Source organism: Pelophylax lessonae (genome assembly GCF_965119305.1).
Source record: "Pelophylax lessonae genome assembly, chromosome: 1".
Lineage (NCBI taxonomy): Eukaryota > Metazoa > Chordata > Amphibia > Anura > Ranidae > Pelophylax > Pelophylax lessonae.
In genome coordinates, this window is record NC_138768.1 from 270,693,285 (window position 1) to 270,712,858 (window position 19,574).

Below are 19,574 nucleotides of genomic sequence, written 5' to 3' on the forward strand. Positions count from 1 at the left end.
TCTTTGACTGATGTGACTTTAAAGTGGAGTTCCACCCAAAAGTGGAACTTCTGCTTTAAATACTCCTGACCCCCTGACATGCCACATTTGGCATGTCATTTTTTTTTTTTTGGGGGGGGGGGGGGGAACCTAGATTTGACAGGTACCCGCTCCCATTCCTGCTCGGCCACCTAGGCAGCTTGAGTAGAAGTTCCTCTCCCACTCCCTCCCTGCAATCTTCTGGGACACGTCAGAGGTCACAGAAGATTGCCTGGCCATTCACGATTCGCATATTAACTTATATTGCATTCACGGACAAGATTTCTGTAAGAAAGTTTCGTCTTTGAACATGTGGTGACAGATCTGCAGCTTTCTTTCTCCTTTTCCTGTGTGTGCCTGCCCCTTTAAAAGGAAGAATTCATGACTTGAGAGGCGTAGCAGGGCTCAGCCAATCAGACACTTCCAGTTTGTACTTTATGAATCCTGGTTCAGCTGCCATTCATCTTCCTGTGTGCAGCCAAGTGTAGTCATGCCTTTCCTGGATCTGGACACCAATATTCCCCAGCAGGATATTCCAGAGGACTTTGCTGAAAAGCTGTGCTCGGCTGCAGGATCCATCCTCAGCAAACCCAAGGAAGTGAGTACAACAGCAGGCCAGTGTACTGATTGGAGGAATGTCACATTCAAACAATGCTATTGTCTATCAGGATCTTCTGACAGTTGCAGTTCCTTCATCATAAGCAGCAAGTGTTCATATTTGGGAAACAATGATTTCTATTCTTTCAGCTGGAGATGGATAAGGACACCTGTCAGGTTTTTATTGCTGTATTTGTCCCTGATATGCCCCATTGTGACCTCCCAATTTGTAATCGCAGGCAGAATTGCAGTGATTCTACCTGTGATTCTTAATTCCAGCAGAACGCATGATGCGTGTTTGTTTACCAGTATCCTGCAGTGGTAACCCAAACGCAATTGTATTGTGTGGCAAAATGCGAGTTTAAAAATCGCTCTAATATACACACTATACAATTGTCTTTAGATTTTTTTTTTTCCTTTTAGATTTGCCAAAACCATATAATATGAGGTCAAATCTAAAAACTTTCAATGTGCATGCAATCAGGCAGGCCCTTGCACTACATAGTTGATGGTAAATCTAACAACAAAAGTTGTATAGTATGTATCCTGCTTAAAGAGGTTGTAAACCCACTTCACAAACTTTTACCTATAGGTAAGCCTATATAAACCACTTCCCGCCCGCCCTATAGGCAAATGACGGCGGGAATGTGGTTGTGTTATCCTGACCGGACGTCATATGACGGCGGCAGGATAACACAGCTCTGGGCACCGCCCGGGGGCGCGCAGAGCGGCGATCGGTGATGCGTGGTGTCAGTCTGACACCCTGCATCTCCGATCTCGGTAAAGAGACTACTGACGTAGCTCTTTACCATGTGATCAGCCGTGTCCAATTACAGCTGGTCACATCGTAAACAAGAACAGCCGTTGATCGGCTTTCCTTAGTTCGTGCCTGACCGGCACGAGTAAAGGAGCGCCGATCGGCGGCTCCCCTGACAGGGGGGGGGGGGGGGGGTCGGCACTGGTAATCAGATCATTGATTACCAGTGCAGACCCTCAGGGGGGGGTTGCCACTAGATCCACCAGGGAAGCCCACTATGACCCCAGGGAAGCCCACTATGACCCCAGGGATGCCCACTATGGCCACCAGGGATGGCAATCAGGGCTCAGGGAGCCCCCCATTGCCCTCCCCATCAGTGCTGCCCGCCAGTGTCCTCCCTATCAGTGCTGCCCACAAGTGCCCATCATTGCCATCCTTTAGTGTCGCCCACCAGTGCCCATTATTGCCCATTAGTGCCGCCTATCAGTGCCGCCCACCAGTGCCGCCTGTCAGTGCCGCCTATCAGTGCCCAGCAGTGCCGCCTATCAGTGCCCACCAATGCTGCATATCTGTGCTACCTATCAGTGCCTCCTCATCAGTGCAGTCTCATCAGTGCAGGAAAAAACTTATTTATTTACAAAATTGTATAACATAAACAAAAAAATTTTTTTTTTTTTTTTTTCAAACTTTTCGGTCTTTTTTTTATTTGTTTAGCAAAAAGGAAAAAACCCACAGGTGATCAAATACCACCATAAGAAAGCTCTATTTGTGGGGGGAAAATGACATAAATTTGGTGTAGGTATAGTGTTGCATGACCGCGCAATTGTCATTCAAAATGCAACAGCGCTAAAAGTGGAAAATTGGCCTGGGCAGGAAGGGAGGGAAGTGCCCTGTATTAAAGTGGTTAAGGCTTACCTATAGGTGCTATAAATATCTCCTAAACTTGCACCGTTTAGGAGATATTTAGAGTGCATACAGCCGATGACGTCATCGGCGCATGCGCTCTGAAGGAACGGCCACCCGTGCCGTTCCTTCAGAGTCCTATGCCGCACACGTGGGAGTGATGTAATCGCGCCTCCGGCCAATCAGATGGCTGGAGGACGCAAACCAGGAAGCAGGACGGCCGGACATGTCGGCTGTCCTGTCGCTGAGGGGGCGGCACAGTGGGGGCTTCGTTTTAAGGTAAGTACTTAATAATGAGCTTGTATGCGATGAATACTAGCTCATTATGCCTTTCTCTTTACAGGGCTTTTTTTTTTTTTTTTTTTCTCGTTTTTTTTTAAGTGATTTTACTTCCTCTTTAAGCTTTTTGTCCAAAAAAACAGCAGGAGTTTTTTTTTTTTTTTTTTTTTTTTTGAAAACAAACGTTTATTGAATTATGCATAAAATAGCCGTACAAATATGGTACACAGCAAATATAGAAAAACGGTCAAAAATTTGTAAAAGGCAATATGCAAACAAATCTGGGTAGCGTATGGAGCAGTCGAAAAGAATAATACAAGCTAAAAGAGAAATTGCAAATAAACAGCATGAGATTGTGCGCGATGGGGGCAGCTATGCAGGCATAAAATAGTAAAGAGCGGGGTGGGACATTAGGAAGGTTATCATGAAGTACAGGTGGAGGCGGCCTGGAGCCATCTATCCCATATCTTATGGTAACGGGCCGGTCAGCCCCTATGGATGTATATAATCTTCTTCTTATATGGAAGGTGGTTATTAACATCAGCGATCCAGGTGGCCAAAGTGGGTGGAGACGACTGAATCCACACCTGAGCAATCACCTTTCTGGGCACAAAATAATATTTTGTGTAAAAACTTGATAGTGTATTTGTCCATTTCTCCATCTGAGAGTATGCCTTGGGGTCCAGTGTCACGGGAGTGCCCATCTGGTCATGGAGGAACTGCACCACCTGTGCCCAGAAGCCCCGGATACGAGGACAATGCCACCGCAAGTGACCAAAGGTGCCAACCTTGAGTAGGCATCTAGGACAGGTATGGCTATGGGAGGGATCGAATCTAGCCAGCAGGAGCTTCTTTTAGGCGACAAATATGCAAAGGGCCAAATGAAGTTGATAAGTGAAATCACATGAAAATCGTACAACACAATTGAAAGCGGGGATGTTTGTTGTCACAACGTGATAAGTGAATGGGGCCCTAGGGAAATTCACCTCCTTTGTCCTATTTAGGCCTCATGCACACAGGGCATTTTTACAGCTGCTTTTAGGAATGTCAGGCTTTTTTTTTTTTTTTCAGCTTAAAAACCCCCCTCCATGTTATTCTATGGCCTCATGCACACAATGGCTTTTAGGAGCTGTAAGTGGCATAGGCGTTTTTAAGCTGTAAAAAAAAAAAAAATCCCATGGCCAGCGCGTTCTGGAGCAGCAGCGTTAAGCTGTAAAAACGCCTGGCGCTGCATACAGCGTTAGGCCATGTCAGACATTTTTAAGCTGTAGTAGTTGGATTTGAGGTTGGAAAATGGAAGAGGGCAGAGAAAGGCTGCTAAACGTGGCTAAAATGTGCATTAACGGCAATACAAAATGCTTCTAAAAGCACGTTTTTACAGCTGCTTTTTCCTGGCGTCAGAACTGGCTTTGCAGCTCGTTTTTTCAAACGCCCTGTGTGCATGAGGCCTGAATATTATCACTGAGCATAAGGCTCCGTTCACATTTTAGCGTATGGATCACGGGCAGAACCGCCGCGGTTCCACCTGCGATCCGGGGATTATTGCAAATCGAGGGACGCCTGTGCGTTGCCCGTTGATTTGCAATAGACCCCCAAACGCTGAGCGATGTTGCCGCGATTTCTGCCTGCCGAATCGCGGTAACATCGCGCAAAAAAAAAAATTGCGGGACGCATTACGACCAAAAAAGTACAAGAGCTTCTTTGGATCGTATTGCGTCCCGCGATTTTTTTTTTGCACGATGTTACCGCGATTCGGCAGGCGGAAATCGCGGCAACATCGCTCAGCGTTTGGGGGTCTATTGCAAATCAACGGGCAATGCACAGGCGTCCTGCGATTTGCAATAATCTCCGGATCGCGGGCGGAACCGCGGCGGTTCTGACCGTGATCCATACGCTAACATGTGAACGGAGCCTAAAAGAAACCCCCCCCCCCCCCCCCAAAAAAAAAAAATTTTGTTGTCACCAGAACAGGAATGGAGAGAATCTTCCATTGGGACACTAGTTCTGGTGACAGCCAGGGACTTCCTCATATTTCCTGTTTTGGCCATGGGGCAGGAAGTGAAAGGAAATCTCCCCACAGATGGCAAAATAACCTGAGAGGTGTTCTAACCCTTCCTTACTCTAGATCGAATAAACCTGATACTTCTATTTTAGCCCGGGTTCACACTGCACCGACTATAAATTCGGACCCCAGCGCCACTTTGGCACGTCTTGCATGCAATTTCTGTAATGGAAGTGCAAGTCATACCAAAGTCTTACCAAAAGTAGTGCAGAAACCTTTTTCTAAAGCTGGATACACACTATACAACTTTTGTTGGAAGATTTCCTTTAGATTTACCTTTTTCTATGTAGTGCAGGGGTCTGCCTCATTGCGTACACATTGAAAGTGTTTAGGTCTGACCTCCTATTATATGGTTTTGGTAAATCTAAAGGAAAAAGTCTAAAGAAAATTGTATAGTATGTGTATCCAGCTTTAGTCGGAGCGACTCAAGTTTCACTGATTAGAACGGTTCAATTGCACAGAATGGGGTCCCACTTCTGATGCGATATGATCCAAAGTCGGAGCGATTCTTGCATCAGTGTGAACTGGGCCTAAAGGGCCATACACACTATAAGATTTTCTAAAGACTTTTTCCTTCAGATTTACCTTTTTCTATGTAGTTCAAGGGCCTGCCAGATTGCATACAAATTGAAATGTTTAGGTTTGACCTCATATTATCTGGTTTTGGTAAATCTAAAGGAAAAAGTCTTCAGAAAATCTTATAGTGTGTATGGCCCATAAGTGTTGATATAATTTTTCTGGTTTCAGACACATAATCAATATTTAAAAAAAAAAAAGTTTTTGGATTAGGTAACCTTTGTTATACTGTATATAGGTTGCGTTGCCTACTGGGCAGTGATAATAGTTCAGAAATAATTTTCTTTGTTTAGTAGGTGATAAATGACTTGGCAAAAGGTGATTGAAGAAGGTCGATTGCAGTTATGTAATTTCATGACCTGGATTAGAGGTTATCGCTAGTTAGTGGTAAAGGTCAGAACGAATGTAGAGTATAAATGCTGGCTCAGGGATCCACTGAAGTTGTTGTGCAAGGGCCTTTTGCCACAGTGAACTGCAGTGCTGCCATAAAGTGTGTGTGTGTATGTATGTATGTATGTATGTATAGGGCTTTTTTTTCTCAGAGAATAGGTGCAGGTACTCCCCTCTTCTGAGTCACCCCTTGTCTCCACCCCCTACCCTCCTCCGAGCGCTGTCCTTTGCTTCTATCCTCTACCCACCTCCCAGTACCCCCCCCCCCCCTTCTAGAGAATACAGAAAGTATCATGTTGTGGTTCTAGGTAATTTTGTATAGATTTTGTTAACTAGAAAAGCAGTAAATAAGATCCCCTGGAATCGGCAACAATAGATCCACCCAACAATAGTTCCCCCCCCCCCCCCAGCAATAATAAATTGTCCCCTGCAACAATAGACAAAACAGTAAAATGGATCCCCTGCAATCAGCAACAAGAGACCCACAACAATAGCCCCCCAGCAACAATAAATCCTCCCCTGCAACAATAGACCCCCCCCCCACTACAATAGCCCCCCAACAACAATAGTTCCCCCAAGCAACAATAAATCCTCCACTGCAACAATAGTCCCCCCCCCCCCCCCCATAGAGCAGTATTCAGCAACAATAGATCCCCTGGCAGCCAGCCTCAATAGGGCATTCAGCTCACCCCACTGACCCCAGCACCCCTTTGCCATTGCATAAATTCAGACTGGAGGTGCCGGAAAATTGCATTCCCCTGCGTTCCCGCTGAATAAAAAGCCGTGTGTGTGTATGTATGTGTATATATATATATATATATATATATATTACACATTTTTTTTTTTCTTCATTCAAACTAAGTCCTAATTCATACTAATGTTGTTTACCCCTTGATGTGAACCTGCGTTTGCTTTAAAATGTGCATTTTTCCTAATCTGTGGTGCAGCCATACTGCTATATGCAGCGCTCACTTATAAATAAGATTGTATGAACCAAAAAGTAATACAATGTGATATTCTAAGTAAACTAGAGCAGTATTCATATGAAACAAAAGTCCAAAATCCAAAAATAAATATGCCATATCCGTGGTATACAGAGTGTCAAAACACTCACCAGATGTAAAAGAAAAACCGTGTATAATGAATGCTTTCCTTTCACCATAACAATGCACTCACCAGAAGCCATGCTAAATTCTGCCTTGCATCCGATACAACCAATAGCTAGGAAACTGGTTACTGGAGTCCCTCCCGCATACTTGCTGCGCTGGATATGCTGTATAAAAAGCTCACCAGACGGAGCCGTGAAATGCTCCTATAGTGTAGTATTTTATTAAAATTTAAATAAAAAGTACATATACATAATACAAAACCTGGCCATAAAAAAAAAAAACTCACTTAGGAAAGACCGCGGTTCCTAGTGTTAAGGAGCAGCGGTCCTCGTTTCCTGTGCAAACACTTGTTCACGGGGATCAGATCAGTTTAGATCCCTTGTGAACAAGTGTTTGCATACGAAACGCGTCGGAGCCTACACGCTGGCGTTCGGACCGCTGTTCCTCAACACTAGGAACGGAGGTCTTTCCTAAGTTTTTTTTATGGCCATTTTTTTTTGTTTTATGTACATGTAAATTTAATTTTAATAAAGTACTACACTATATGTATTTTGTGGCTCAGTCTGGTGCGCTTTTTATACAGCATATCCAGGTATGCGGGAGTGACTCCAGTAACCAGTTTCCCAGCTATTGGTTGTATCGGATGCAAGGCAGACTATTGCATGGCTTCAGGTGACTGCATGGTTATGGTGAAAGGAGAGCACTCTTCAAGCAATTGAATTTCCCACCAGGTGTTGGTCATTATACACGGTTTTTCTTTTACGTCTGGTGAGTGTTTTGACACTCTGTATACCACGGATGGTGCATATTTATGTTTGGATTATGGACTTTTTTTCATATGAATATTGCTAGTTTACTTGTATCACATTGTATTACTTTTTGGTTCATACAAATCTTATTCATAATTGAACGCTGCACATATTTGTTATTTATTCACGAGGAGGTTATATATTCATATTTTTAATTTTTTTTTTCCTAGAGGGTGAATGTCACTGTAAGGGGCGGAGCCTCTCTGCTAATTGGTGGCTCTTCATCACCATGTGTCCAGCTGGTAATCTCTTCCATTGGTGTAGTGGGAACAGCAGAACAGAATAAAGAACACAGTTCGAAATTTTTTGAGTTTCTGACCAAAGAACTTGGCCTGACACCTGACAGGTAAAGTACCTGCTGAAAAACATATGTAGTCTGTTTGCAATTTAAAAAGGATCAGTGAGGCCTTTTTTCTGGTAAGGTCTCAGTTTTGAAGGGGGAAGGAATTCTGCAATGCCTAAAGTGATTGTAAAGTTTTTTTTTTTTTTTTTTTTTTTTTTACAAGCACCTTATACTTCCCTCCTCTGTGCAGTTGGTTTTGCACAGAGCAGCCCAGATCCTCCTCTTCTCTGGTCCCTGACTGGAGCTCCTGGCCCCTCCCTCCTGTTGAGTGCCCCCACAGCTAGGAGCTCGCTATGGGGGCAGCCGAGCTGCAGCTCAGTGTATCCATTCAGATACGGAGCTGCCGTTTGGCCCCACCCCCTCTCTCTCCTGATTGGCTAACTGACTTTGACAGCAGCGGGAACCAATGGCCAATTCGGGAGGCTGAGGCGCTCATGGACATCACTGGATAGAGAGGGGGCTCAGATAAGTATTATGGGGGCTGCTACACACAGAAGGCTTTTTTTTTATGCATAAGCATAAAAAACCTTCTGATTTTACAACCCCTTTAACCACTTGCCGACCGCCCGCTGTTTTAGGCTAGCGGGGATGTCAATCAACGAGTCCTGCGGACCCGATGGCCACCCGCAATCGTTCCCAGAAGGGGCAGATCTGCCTATGTGAACAAGGCAAATCGCTGTTCCGCAAGGGGACAACATCGAGATCTTGTGTTCCTGCTAAGCAAGCACACAAATCTGTCTCCCCCCCCTTGTTAGTAAGCACCCCCCTAGGGACACATTTAACTCTTTGATCACCCCTGATGTTAACCCCTTCCCGGTCAGTGTCATTAGTGCGGTGACTGCATATTTTTTTTAGCACTGATCACTGTAATCCTGTCACTGTTCCTCAAAAACTGTCAAGTGTCAGATGTCCGATTTTTGTCACGGCAATTTCAAAGTCCCACTAATAATCGCTGATCGACACCATTACTAGTAAAAAAAAAAAAAAATAGTAAATAGTCGTGCGGCAGTCAGCAAGTGGTTAAAGCATTTGGTAACATAAAAAAAATAAATAAATAATTGATCCTGTTCTCTTAAAGCGTGTTATACAGCACAGTGCTTTGTTGTGTAATTTGGCCCCTTCTATCACCTAAAATGCTTGGTTGATCCTGCCTGGCTATGTCCTCCCATCTGTAAACTGACCACGGTATACCATGGCGGCCGAGCCCTGACACTGGGGTCAGTTTACCTGTCTCCGTCATCCTGTGTGCCCCAGTGTCTGTCTGTGTTTTATAAAAATAAGTCATTCTTTACAAGTTTTGAGAGCGCCACTCGCCGCGCACGTGATCGCCACCTCTCTCCTCCCCTCCTGATTTACAGCAGTGAGGAATCCTCGGCCCCGCCCGCTGCAGGCAGCTGTCAGACTGGGAGAGAAGAGAGCCGACGAGTCACGTGAGTGGCGCTCGGCCCTCTGAAAACTGGTAGCAAAGGCTTATTTTTTTTTTTTTAAACAAAGACACAGGCACACAGGATTATTTAACAGACCAGACAGGATGGCATAAAGTGGCTTAACAACCACTTTAAAGGGGAGCATGAGATTCCGGGGGGGGGGGGCATTTGCCCCCCCTTGCCCCTACCTGCAGACGCCCATGGTGGCTGCCGAAACTGACTGGGAGAAAAACCTATGTGACCTTTAGGTCAAATAGCGAAACTAAATTCCTTGTGGTTTTGCGTTGTTGCTGAAAATTCATTTACCAAGAGTGGGACCTGCCAGACCTCCGAAACAGGCAGCAGAAGTTCAGAGTGAGGGAGGCTCTCCTTAACTCCGGTCACATAATAGTTGAGGGAGGACTCCCCCCCCCCCCCCTCCTTCTGAAATGCATGGTCTGGTAGGTGCACAACAAGCAGAAGATAGGAGTGCACACTGAAGCTGCCCAGTGCTCAGACTTCAACTCAGGCTTCAGCTTTTCCTCCTCCCGGACCACACCCACTAACGCGTTCCACCCACCCCTGGGCTTAGTCCTAGAAAATCTTTACCTGGGGGGGAGGGAATCTGTGTCAGTGGGGGAAAGATCTACACTATATTACCAAAAGTATCAGCTCCCCTGCCTTTACACGCACATGAACTTTAATGGCATCCCAGTCTTAGTCTGTAGGGATCAATATTGAGTTGGCCTACCCTTTGCAGCTATAACAGCTTTAATTCTTCTGGGAAGACTGACCACAAGGCTTAGGAGTGTGTCTATGGGAATATTTGACCATTCTTCTAGAAGCACATTTGTGAGGTCAGGCACTGATGTTGGACGAGAAGGCCTGGCTTGCAATCCCCCACACAGGGGGGATTATGATGTGGGGTTGGGCTTTACCCCTTAGTTCCAGTGAAGGGAACTCCTAAGGCATCAGCATGCCAAGCCATTTTGGACAATTTCATGCTCCCAACTTTGTGGGAACAGTTTGGGGATGGTCCCTTCCTGTTCCAACGTGACAAACAAGCTCCATAAAGACATGGATAAGCGAGTTGGGGTGGAGGAACTTGACTGAACAGAGTCCTGTCCCCAACCCGATAGAATACCTTTGGGATAAATTGGAGCGGAGACTGCGGGCCAGGCCTTCTCGTCCACATCAGTGCCTGACGTCACAAATGCGCTTCTGGAAGAATGGTCAAAAATTCCCATAGACACACTCCTAAACCTTGTGCGCAGCCTTCCTAGAAGAGTTGAAGCTGTTATAGATGCAAAGGGAGGGCCAACTCAATATTGAACCATGAAGACTAAGATTGGGATGCCATTAAAGTTGCCTGTAAATGCAGGTATCCCAACATTTGTGGTAATTTAGTGTATATTGGGGAGGGTATCTGTGCTAGTGAGGGGGATTTGGGCTTGAGGGGAGTTCGCTTTTTTTGTGGTACTCAATTAACCACTTCTGGACCGGAAGGTTGTCTGCCTAATGACCAGGCCATTTTTTGCGAAACGGCACTGCGATACTTTGACAATTGCGAGGTTGTGCGATGCTGTACCCAAAAATGTATGTCCATTTTTTTTTTCACACAAATGAGTTTTCTTTTGGTGGTATTTGATCACCTCTGCCTTTTTTTTGCGCTATAAACAAAAAAAAGAGCGACAATTTTGAAAAACAATAATTTTTTACTTTCTGCTGTAAAACACAGCCAATTTTTTTTTTTTTTTTCTTATCCATTGTTTTCATCAATTTAGGTCAATTTAGGCCAACATGTATTCTGCTACATATTTTTCGTAGAAAAAATCCCAATAAGTACAGTGCTTTGCGAAAGTATTCACCCCCTTGAACTTTGCGACCTTTTGCCACATTTCAGGCTTCAAACATAAAGCTATAAAACTGTAATTTTTTTGTGAATCAACAACAAGTGGGACACAATCATGAAGTGGAACGAAATTTATTGGATATTTCAAACGTTTTTAACAAATAAAAAAACTGAAAAGTTGGGCGTGCAAAATTATTCAGCCCCCTTAAGTTAATACTTTGTAGCGCCACCTTTTGCTGCGATTACAGCTGTAAGTCCCTTGGGGTATGTCTCTATCAGTTTTGCACATCGAGAGACTGAAATTTTTGCCCATTCCTCCTTGCAAAACAGCTCGAGCTCAGTGAGGTTGGATGGAGAGCGTTTGTGAACAGCAGTTTTCAGTTCTTTCCACAGATTCTCGATTGGATTCAGGTCTGGACTTTGACTTGGCCATTCTAACACCTGGATATGTTTATTTGTGGACCATTCCATTGCAGATTTTGCTTTATGTTTTGGATCATTGTCTTGTTGGAAGACAAATCTCCGTCCCAGTCTCAGGTCTTTTGCAGACTCCATCAGGTTTTCTTCCAGAATGGTCCTGTATTTGGCTCCATCCATCTTCCCATCAATTTTAACCATCTTCCCTGTCCCTGCTGAAGAAAAGCAGGCCCAAACCATGATGCTGCCACCACCATGTTTGACAGTGGGAATGGTGTGTTCAGGGTGATGAGCTGTGTTGCTTTTACGCCAAACATAACGTTTTGCATTGTTGCCAAAAAGTTTGATTTGACCAGAGCACCTTCTTCCACATGCTTGGTGTGTCTCCCAGGTGGTTTGTGGCAAACTTTAAACAACACTTTTTATGGATATCTTTAAGAAATGGCTTTCTTCTTGCCACTCTTCCATAAAGGCCAGATTTGTGCAGTATATGACTGATTGTTGTCCTATGAACAGAGTCTCCCACCTCAGCTGTAGATATCTGCAGTTAATCCAGAGTGATCATGGGCCTCTTGGCTGCATCTCTGATCAGTCTTCTCCTCGTATGAGCTGAAAGTTTAGAGGGACGGCCAGGTCTTCGTAGATTTGCAGTGGTCTGATACTCCCATTTCAATATAATCGCTTGCACAGTGCTCCTTTGGGATGTTTAAAGCTTGGGAAATCTTTTTGTATCCAAATCCGGCTTTAAACTTCTCCACAACAGTATCTCGGACCTGCCTGGTTTGTTCCTTGTTCTTCATGATGCTCTCTGTGCTTTAAACTGACCTCTGAGACTATCACAGTGCAGGTGCATTTATACGGAGACTTGATTACACACAGGTGGATTCTATTTATCAACATCATAGGTGTGCGCACAGGGTGTGCCAGGTGTGCCTGGGCACACCCTAATCACCCTGTGTGGTGCAGATTCCACCTATTTAGACCCTTGATATTTCACCTATTTAGACCCTTGATATTTCACCAAAGCCTCCTAAAGGGGCTCCTTAGATTTAAAAAAGGTCCTCTGCTCTACTGACAACAAAATCTCTTCCCTACTGACACCATCCCACACTCTCTCCTGACATTGTCAGTATACTGTATATACACATGCACACACACGCAAATACGTTTGAGTTTTTGGGTGCACACCCTAATGCAATAGGCTGTGCACACCTATGATCCTCATTAGTCATTTAGGTCAACATTGGATCATTCCGAGATCCTCACTGAACTTCTGGAGAGAGTTTGCTGCACTGAAAGTAAAGGGGCTGAATAATTTTGCACGCCCAATTTTTCAGTTTTTTATTTGTTAACAAAGTTTGAAATATCCAATAAATTTCGTTCCATTTCATGATTGTGTCCCACTTGTTGTTGATTCTTCACAAAAAATTAGTTTTATATCTTTATGTTTGAAGCCTGAAATGTGGCAAAAGGTCCCAAAGTTCAAGGGGGCCGAATACTTTTGCAAGGCACTGTATATATTGATTAGTTTGGGCAAAAGTTAGTGTCTACAAACGATGCAATATTTTTATGGAATTTAAAAAAAAAAAAAACATTTTTTGACTTGTAATGGCGGTGATCAGTGATTTTTAGCAGGACTGCGACATTGCTGCGGACAAATCAGACATCTGACACTTTTGACATTTTTTTTTGGGGGGGGGGGGGGGGACAGTGACATTATTACAGTGATCAGTGCTAAAAAAATGCAGTCACTGCACTAATGACACTGGCAGGAGAGGGGTGATCTAACTGTGTGTGTGTGTGTGTGTGTGTGTGTGTGGGGGGGGGGGGGGGGGGGTTCTCTGACTGGGGGAAGACAGATCTGTGTTCCCGCATGGCAGGAACACAAGATCTCTATTTTGTCACCTTGAAGAACAGCGATCTGCCTTGTTTACATAGGCAGACTGCTGTTCTGCCTCTCCCTGGGTTGATCACAGGTCGCTGGCCTCCAGACCTGCTGATTAACATCCCCGTTAGCCAATCACGGTGCGATCCCGCCATCTGGTGGCTATTGAATGAAATGGGAGTACAGGTAGGTAGTTTTAAGTAATAGAGCCACACTGCTGCAGTAATTACACAGTAGGCGGGCGGGTGGCAAGTGATGAATTGACCTGTGCATTATGCTCTACTGACCCCCTGTGTTCTCAGTATTACGCATACTTGACGTGTGCACTTTGTGTTTTGCATTGCAGACCCCTGGGTTCTGTGGGTTATGCACTCCTGATCCCTGCGTTCTGTGCAGTTGTGCTAGAGTTTGTACGTGTCTTACTCCTGCTTGTACACAGTCCATATTCCCATCATAGCGACCGCAAGCTGGATACTGGAACATGCACAATAATGTAGATATTTGCCAGCACACCAAGGATCTTCAATTTTGTCCAAACGGTTACCACGGCACCAGCTGCCCTCGCTGACTGGTGTCCCTGGTCACCCGGGTTACAACCCGCTGCATAGAGCATGCGCGGCCGGTGCCTGGAGCTGATAGGCTGGCTTGGCTGGTTGCATGGCGACCAATACCAATGACAGGGCACATCTGAACATGCGCCGCTGGCACTTTTTAGTGGATTGGCTTACCCGGGCTGTTGCTTGGCAACCAGCAATGCCAACATGACTCCTACAATCAGGCATATCTGCCAATCGGGCAGATGCACCTGATCAATACACAAAGTACATGTGCAACTGTTTAGAGGGCCAAAGCGACCTCCAGTACTGCTATCTATTGCCATGCTTCCCCAGCCATAGCCGACAAACTCAGCCTGTATGTATTTGACATTTGTATATATTTTTTGGCTGGACTGATGATGCCATATGCTGTTATGGAATGGGAGGGGCCATTGGTTATAATTGGTGGATCTTTATGTAAATACTTCTGCACAACTAAAACCGGAGCAGGCAAGACCTGAAGCAGCTGTGCCTAGTAGCCAATCAGCTTCCATCTTCAGCTTGTTCAGTTAAAGCGGAGTTCTGCCCAACCGAAAAATTAAAACTCAGCAGCTACAAATACCGTAGCTGCTGACTTTTAATATTAGGACACTTACCTGTCCAGGGATTCCGCAATGTCGGCACCCCACCTGAGTTTCGGGTCGGCTCTCGGGTGCTGCCGCCGCTTACCATTTGTGGTAAGAGAAACCGGCAGTAAAGCTCGCTACTGTGAGTGCGCGAAGCGCACTGCGCTTTCTAACTGGCCCGGGGGCGGAGAAAGGAGGAGGGGGGCTGAACTTCCGAAAATCTCGCTGCTGCGAAATCTCCCGGAAGTGGGGACAGGTACCTGTCAAAAAACGGTACTCATCCCCCCCCCCCCCCCTGAAAGGTGCCAAATGTGGCTTGAAAATAAAAGCTTGAAGCTGATTGGTTGCCATGTTTATCTGCCCCAGATTCTGGTTGCTTCAGTTTTAGTAAATTCCCTATAGTGAATAGACTTTTAGTTTTAGAGCTGGTTCATACCAGCGCGACTTGTCAGCCTGACAAGTCGCGCTCCCTCGTGGTCCATTGAGCGCTACAGGACCCGTTCTAATAGGCGCAACACAAGTCGCTCCGACTTAGAAAAAGGGTCCTGTACTACTTCGGGCGACTTGCATAGACTTTCATTATGTGAAGTTGTGGTGCATGGGAATGCACAAGTCGCCCCCGAAGTAGTAAGGAGTCGTGTCACCTCAGTGTGAACCGACTCTTAAAGTTATACTAAAATCTCTGTTTTTTTTTTTTTTTTGTTAAATAAGGCACAATTAACATTTCTATGTACAGTAACACTATATCTTTTCTGAGTCCAGTCCCACTTTGAAGAGTTTATCATAAACAATTATTGGTTGAGGCGCTTACAAAATGCAAGGGCTTCAGGTTTTACATGAAAAACACAAGGGTAGTGACAACTTTTGTATGGAGATGAGCTAAATATTTAGCAGTTGATGGTCTGGTTTTACAGGTGCAAGGGTCACTAGTGCAAAAATGTTGTAAATCCTCTTATACATTACATACAGCCAAAGTTACACCAATCTAGTATTGGATTCATTTTGCATTTCCTTGCCATTTCCCCTCCGTCTTTTTCCTGTAAGGTCCACATGGCATTTTTACAAATAAAATAAACTTGTAGTCTTTAAGTTATATTTTACTGGTCAGGCTATGCAACAGTAAATCTACAGTGCCTGCTTTTTCTATGCCAGCGCTGGTGCTGTCACCTTTTTCACTGCCACACTAAAAAACTTGGTACTTCTTGGTATGGAGGCACATTCCATGCTCCTCCAGCCTTCCATAACTTCTTACTCAGTCCCTGGTTAGCCAGTCTTCTGAATCTAACCGAGGGTGTAGAAGGCCTTCACCCTGGTTTAGGGATGGTTGTTTCATTTTGATGTGTATTGCCTCTTGAGAACCACTGTCCTGCATGAATGTCCCGGTTTTCCTTTAATCAGTTTGGAATGCCCAGGAAGGATTGGCAATCATGTGACCACTATCACAGTGGTCACAGGAATGGAAGGTGGACCCTCCAGATACCGATCCTCAGAGCTGTCTTCGACAGCTTGGTTTTTGTACTGAAAAAGCAAAGTGAGCGCTCTTAGCTCTTTTGGCACATAAACATTGACCATCCAGTGCCGCATATGTACGGCATGTTGGCGTTACATCCCTCCCTTTTGCAACTGCACATATGTGTTGGACAGTCATAAAGCAATTAAAGAAGAAGTTAAAGTGGTTGTAAACCTCAGACATGAAATATGAACAAAGCATATCCCTCTATAGTGTGTACTTGTTCCAATTAAAGGCACCAAGTGGCATTTTTGTCTGCTGCTCTGTTCCTCTATCAGCATGAATCACTTCTGACAAGTTTTCCTGACGCCAATCCAAGAGAAAAATGGTGACTTAGGAGGGAGCTCCAGCTGATTGTCAGCTTTAGATTTGTTCCTATGTGCTGCATGAAGGGGGGGGGTGTCTCTTCCCTCCAATTAGCTCTCAGAGCTCTCCTCACTGAGCTCTTCAGTATGTAATTTCAGCTCTGCCTCTTCTTTTTTTTTTTTTTTTCCTGAACTCTCAGACAAGCTGTATAAATTTAGCACTTTGAACAGCTATAGAGAAGCGAAAACTGCAGATAGGTAGGTAACTTATGTAGGAGGATTTGTTTTAATCTCTGTGTATCAGGCCAGTCACTTCACGGGGTATATGAAAGGGTTTTTTTTTTTTTTTTTTTGCAAAAACAGAAAACAAAAAGGGGGGGGGGGCGAAAAAAAAAAAAAAAAACAAGAAAAACTAATCAAACCTCCTGAGCTTGTTAATGGACATCTGCTCAAAATGTCAATTTAGCTACGCCGATATCTAGAACACAAGGAAAGTCCCAAGCCAAGGCAAACATCACTAAAACTTTTGGTGGGTTTAAAATTGTAACAATCTATCCATCACTAGCTGTGGAGGGGCAAGGCTAGGGTTCTCTTGCCAGCTTTGCCAGAGAAGGTTGAATTTTTTTGACAGCATTACGACGGCGATAGGCCAATTGTTCTCTAAGAAGAATAGAGTAACATAGGCAACCCACTGGGCCCTAGTAGGCTCAGTAAATGCCAGCCAAAATCGAGCAATCCACTTCCTAGCAAGATATAATAATCTGGTTACCATGATGTAAATACCTTTTTGGATACACTTCAGCATCGATCGCACCCAACAGACACACCAGAGGGGTGAGAGGTAAAGTTGTTTGGGCTAGATCAGATTTTGGGAACCCGATACAACACAACTGGAAGAGACTCCAGGGCCATGTCCCATTGAGCCCCATCTATATATCTATTATCAGCAGTCCAATGGGTTCTACATTTAGGTAAGGCAGGATCCTGAATGTATGATAACAAGACGGAGTATGCTTGCGATCAGACGTCTGCATAACCTCATGTAGCAATGAGGAGCTAGAGAAATCAAATTTAGCGTTTGTTTTTGTGTCTGTATCGCATGCCTGAGTTTGAGATATTGAAAGAATTGTTTGTGTGTTCATAGAAATTCTGCCAACCCCCCCCCCCCCCCCCCATCTTTGCCATATTGTAAGGTATTCAAGCCCATACGGGCCTGCCTCTTCCATATGAGATCACAAAATTAAGAGTCAATTCCTTTAAACCATTTATTAGAAATCCACATAGGTGAATTATGAAAAATGTATAAGAGCTGTGGGGCCCAGATCATCTTTAGTAGATTTACTCTACCCACTACTGAGAGTGGTAACTTGGACCAACCTTGACATTTAATCCGTTGTCTGTCTAGTAAAGGAGTTCAATTAAGTGTCAGGTATTCCAACGGATTCGGGGATATCACCACCCCCGGGTATCTAAAAGAACTAATGATAGCAATCTGAGAGGCACCTACGGGAAGGGGTGATACCAGCGGGTCAAAGGGGCTCAAGAACAGATTAGACCAGTTTATGGCTCCACTGGGGAGACGGGTGCAGAGGAGGCAGCCGACAATGCAAGCCCCATAATAACTCTATGGGTGATGTCACTTCACAATAATATCCTAGCCATTGTAGGCTGTGTCCTACTGCAGCGCTTCCTTCGTTGGAGACCAGACTGAAGCTGCTTCAAAAAAGGTATGTATACTGATTTTCTTCTTTACAGGGTTAGATACCGTAGGTTAAGCCCCGTACACACGTACCGATTGTCGGCCGCAAATATTTGGCCGCCGACCGATCGGCCGATTGTAGGCTTGTTAGTATGATGCTTCCGACAGCGCATTTTCGGCCGAACAGAATCTGTCGTGCAGACTTTAAAATTTTTGTTGGCCAACACCAGAACGGCCGATTGTTCGCCAGTCAGTACAGAATTCGGCCGACAATCAGCAGATTTGCAAGACTGGGCATGCTCAGAAAAGAAAAAAGACAAGGAAAGTTAACCATCACATGACATCACTTCTGCAGTCGGCTGTTGTTGGCTGACAAAATTCGTCTGCAGTCTTTTGCAGTTTTCAACAGACACGACAGCCCTGGACAAAAGACGGCCGATAGTGGTGATTTAATAATGTTTCAACCTCAAAATGCATAAAATTAGAGTACTAGCTTTGAGTGGTGTTGGCTTCCATATTCTGTACATTACTGATTTTTGTGACATGTTAACTATGTTCACTGACATTTTTGTTGGCCTTTTTCTTGTAGGATTCTGCTGCGCTTTCATCCTCTGGAACCTTGGCAGATTGGGAAAAATGGAACCGTCATGACATATTTGTGATGCCTTGCTAATCTCAAAGAGTATACAACCATTCAAATTGTTCTATTGGAAAGCATTTCAAGATATTCTTTATTTTAAATATACTATCCATGATCTTTACATAATGAAATAATTTCCCTGCAGATTACAGAATATCGGGACCAGAAGTTACAATATCTGTTAGTTGTGCTTTTTATGGCTACATGTTAAAGTCAATGAAGATTTACATACTAACCGTATGCTATGTATATTAATAAAGTATTACAATTGATGCTATTGATGACACATGTGTAGTTAGGTGAACTGTTTGTACATGCCTTATTATGTCCTTTTTTTGCTTTCTCATGCAAACTGCCTTTCTTGTTCTTACAGGGAAAAAAACATTTCAGAGCATTTGAAAATAATGCCAAAAATCTTTACCCTAACCAGAAAAAGTCTGTAAAAAAAAAAAAAAAACAAAACAAAAGGAATCTCCAAAAAGTTGGCTGAATGTAGTTACATCCATGCAAATTTTGTAGCGTGTTTTTATATGAAGGGCACTTACCGTGCAGGAATCAAGACATGACCACAATTAGTGAAATCATAACCAGTTTCCTTGATTCTAAATAATTTCTATGTAGAAGTACCTTCATCAACTGTATCATGGACTGATCTCAACTAGGAATGATCCCAAGATACTTGAGTTAGGTTCAACACCGGTTTGGCAAACAGGACCCATGTGTGGATCCTGAATCTGGACCCCATTGAAGGTAATTGAAACCCAATTGTAGAAATCATTAATGACCATTTTAAAAGCTAATAGGCAATGGATTGCCAAACAAAGGACATGGGGAGCAGTCCTCCAGTGGCCCGGA

At 44.3% G+C, this 19,574-nt stretch overlaps 1 protein-coding gene across 1 annotated transcript; it reads left to right on the forward strand.

The window, feature by feature from the left end:
* The first annotated feature begins 434 nt into the window (after positions 1-434).
* Positions 435-18,991, forward strand: DDT (D-dopachrome tautomerase). Its single transcript, XM_082244239.1, has 3 exons — positions 435-616; positions 7,671-7,846; positions 18,669-18,991. The coding sequence occupies exons 1-3, from the start codon at positions 509-511 to the stop codon at positions 18,739-18,741; spliced, it is 357 nt and encodes a 118-aa protein (XP_082100365.1). The 5' UTR covers positions 435-508; the 3' UTR covers positions 18,742-18,991.
* The last annotated feature ends 583 nt before the right edge of the window (positions 18,992-19,574 follow it).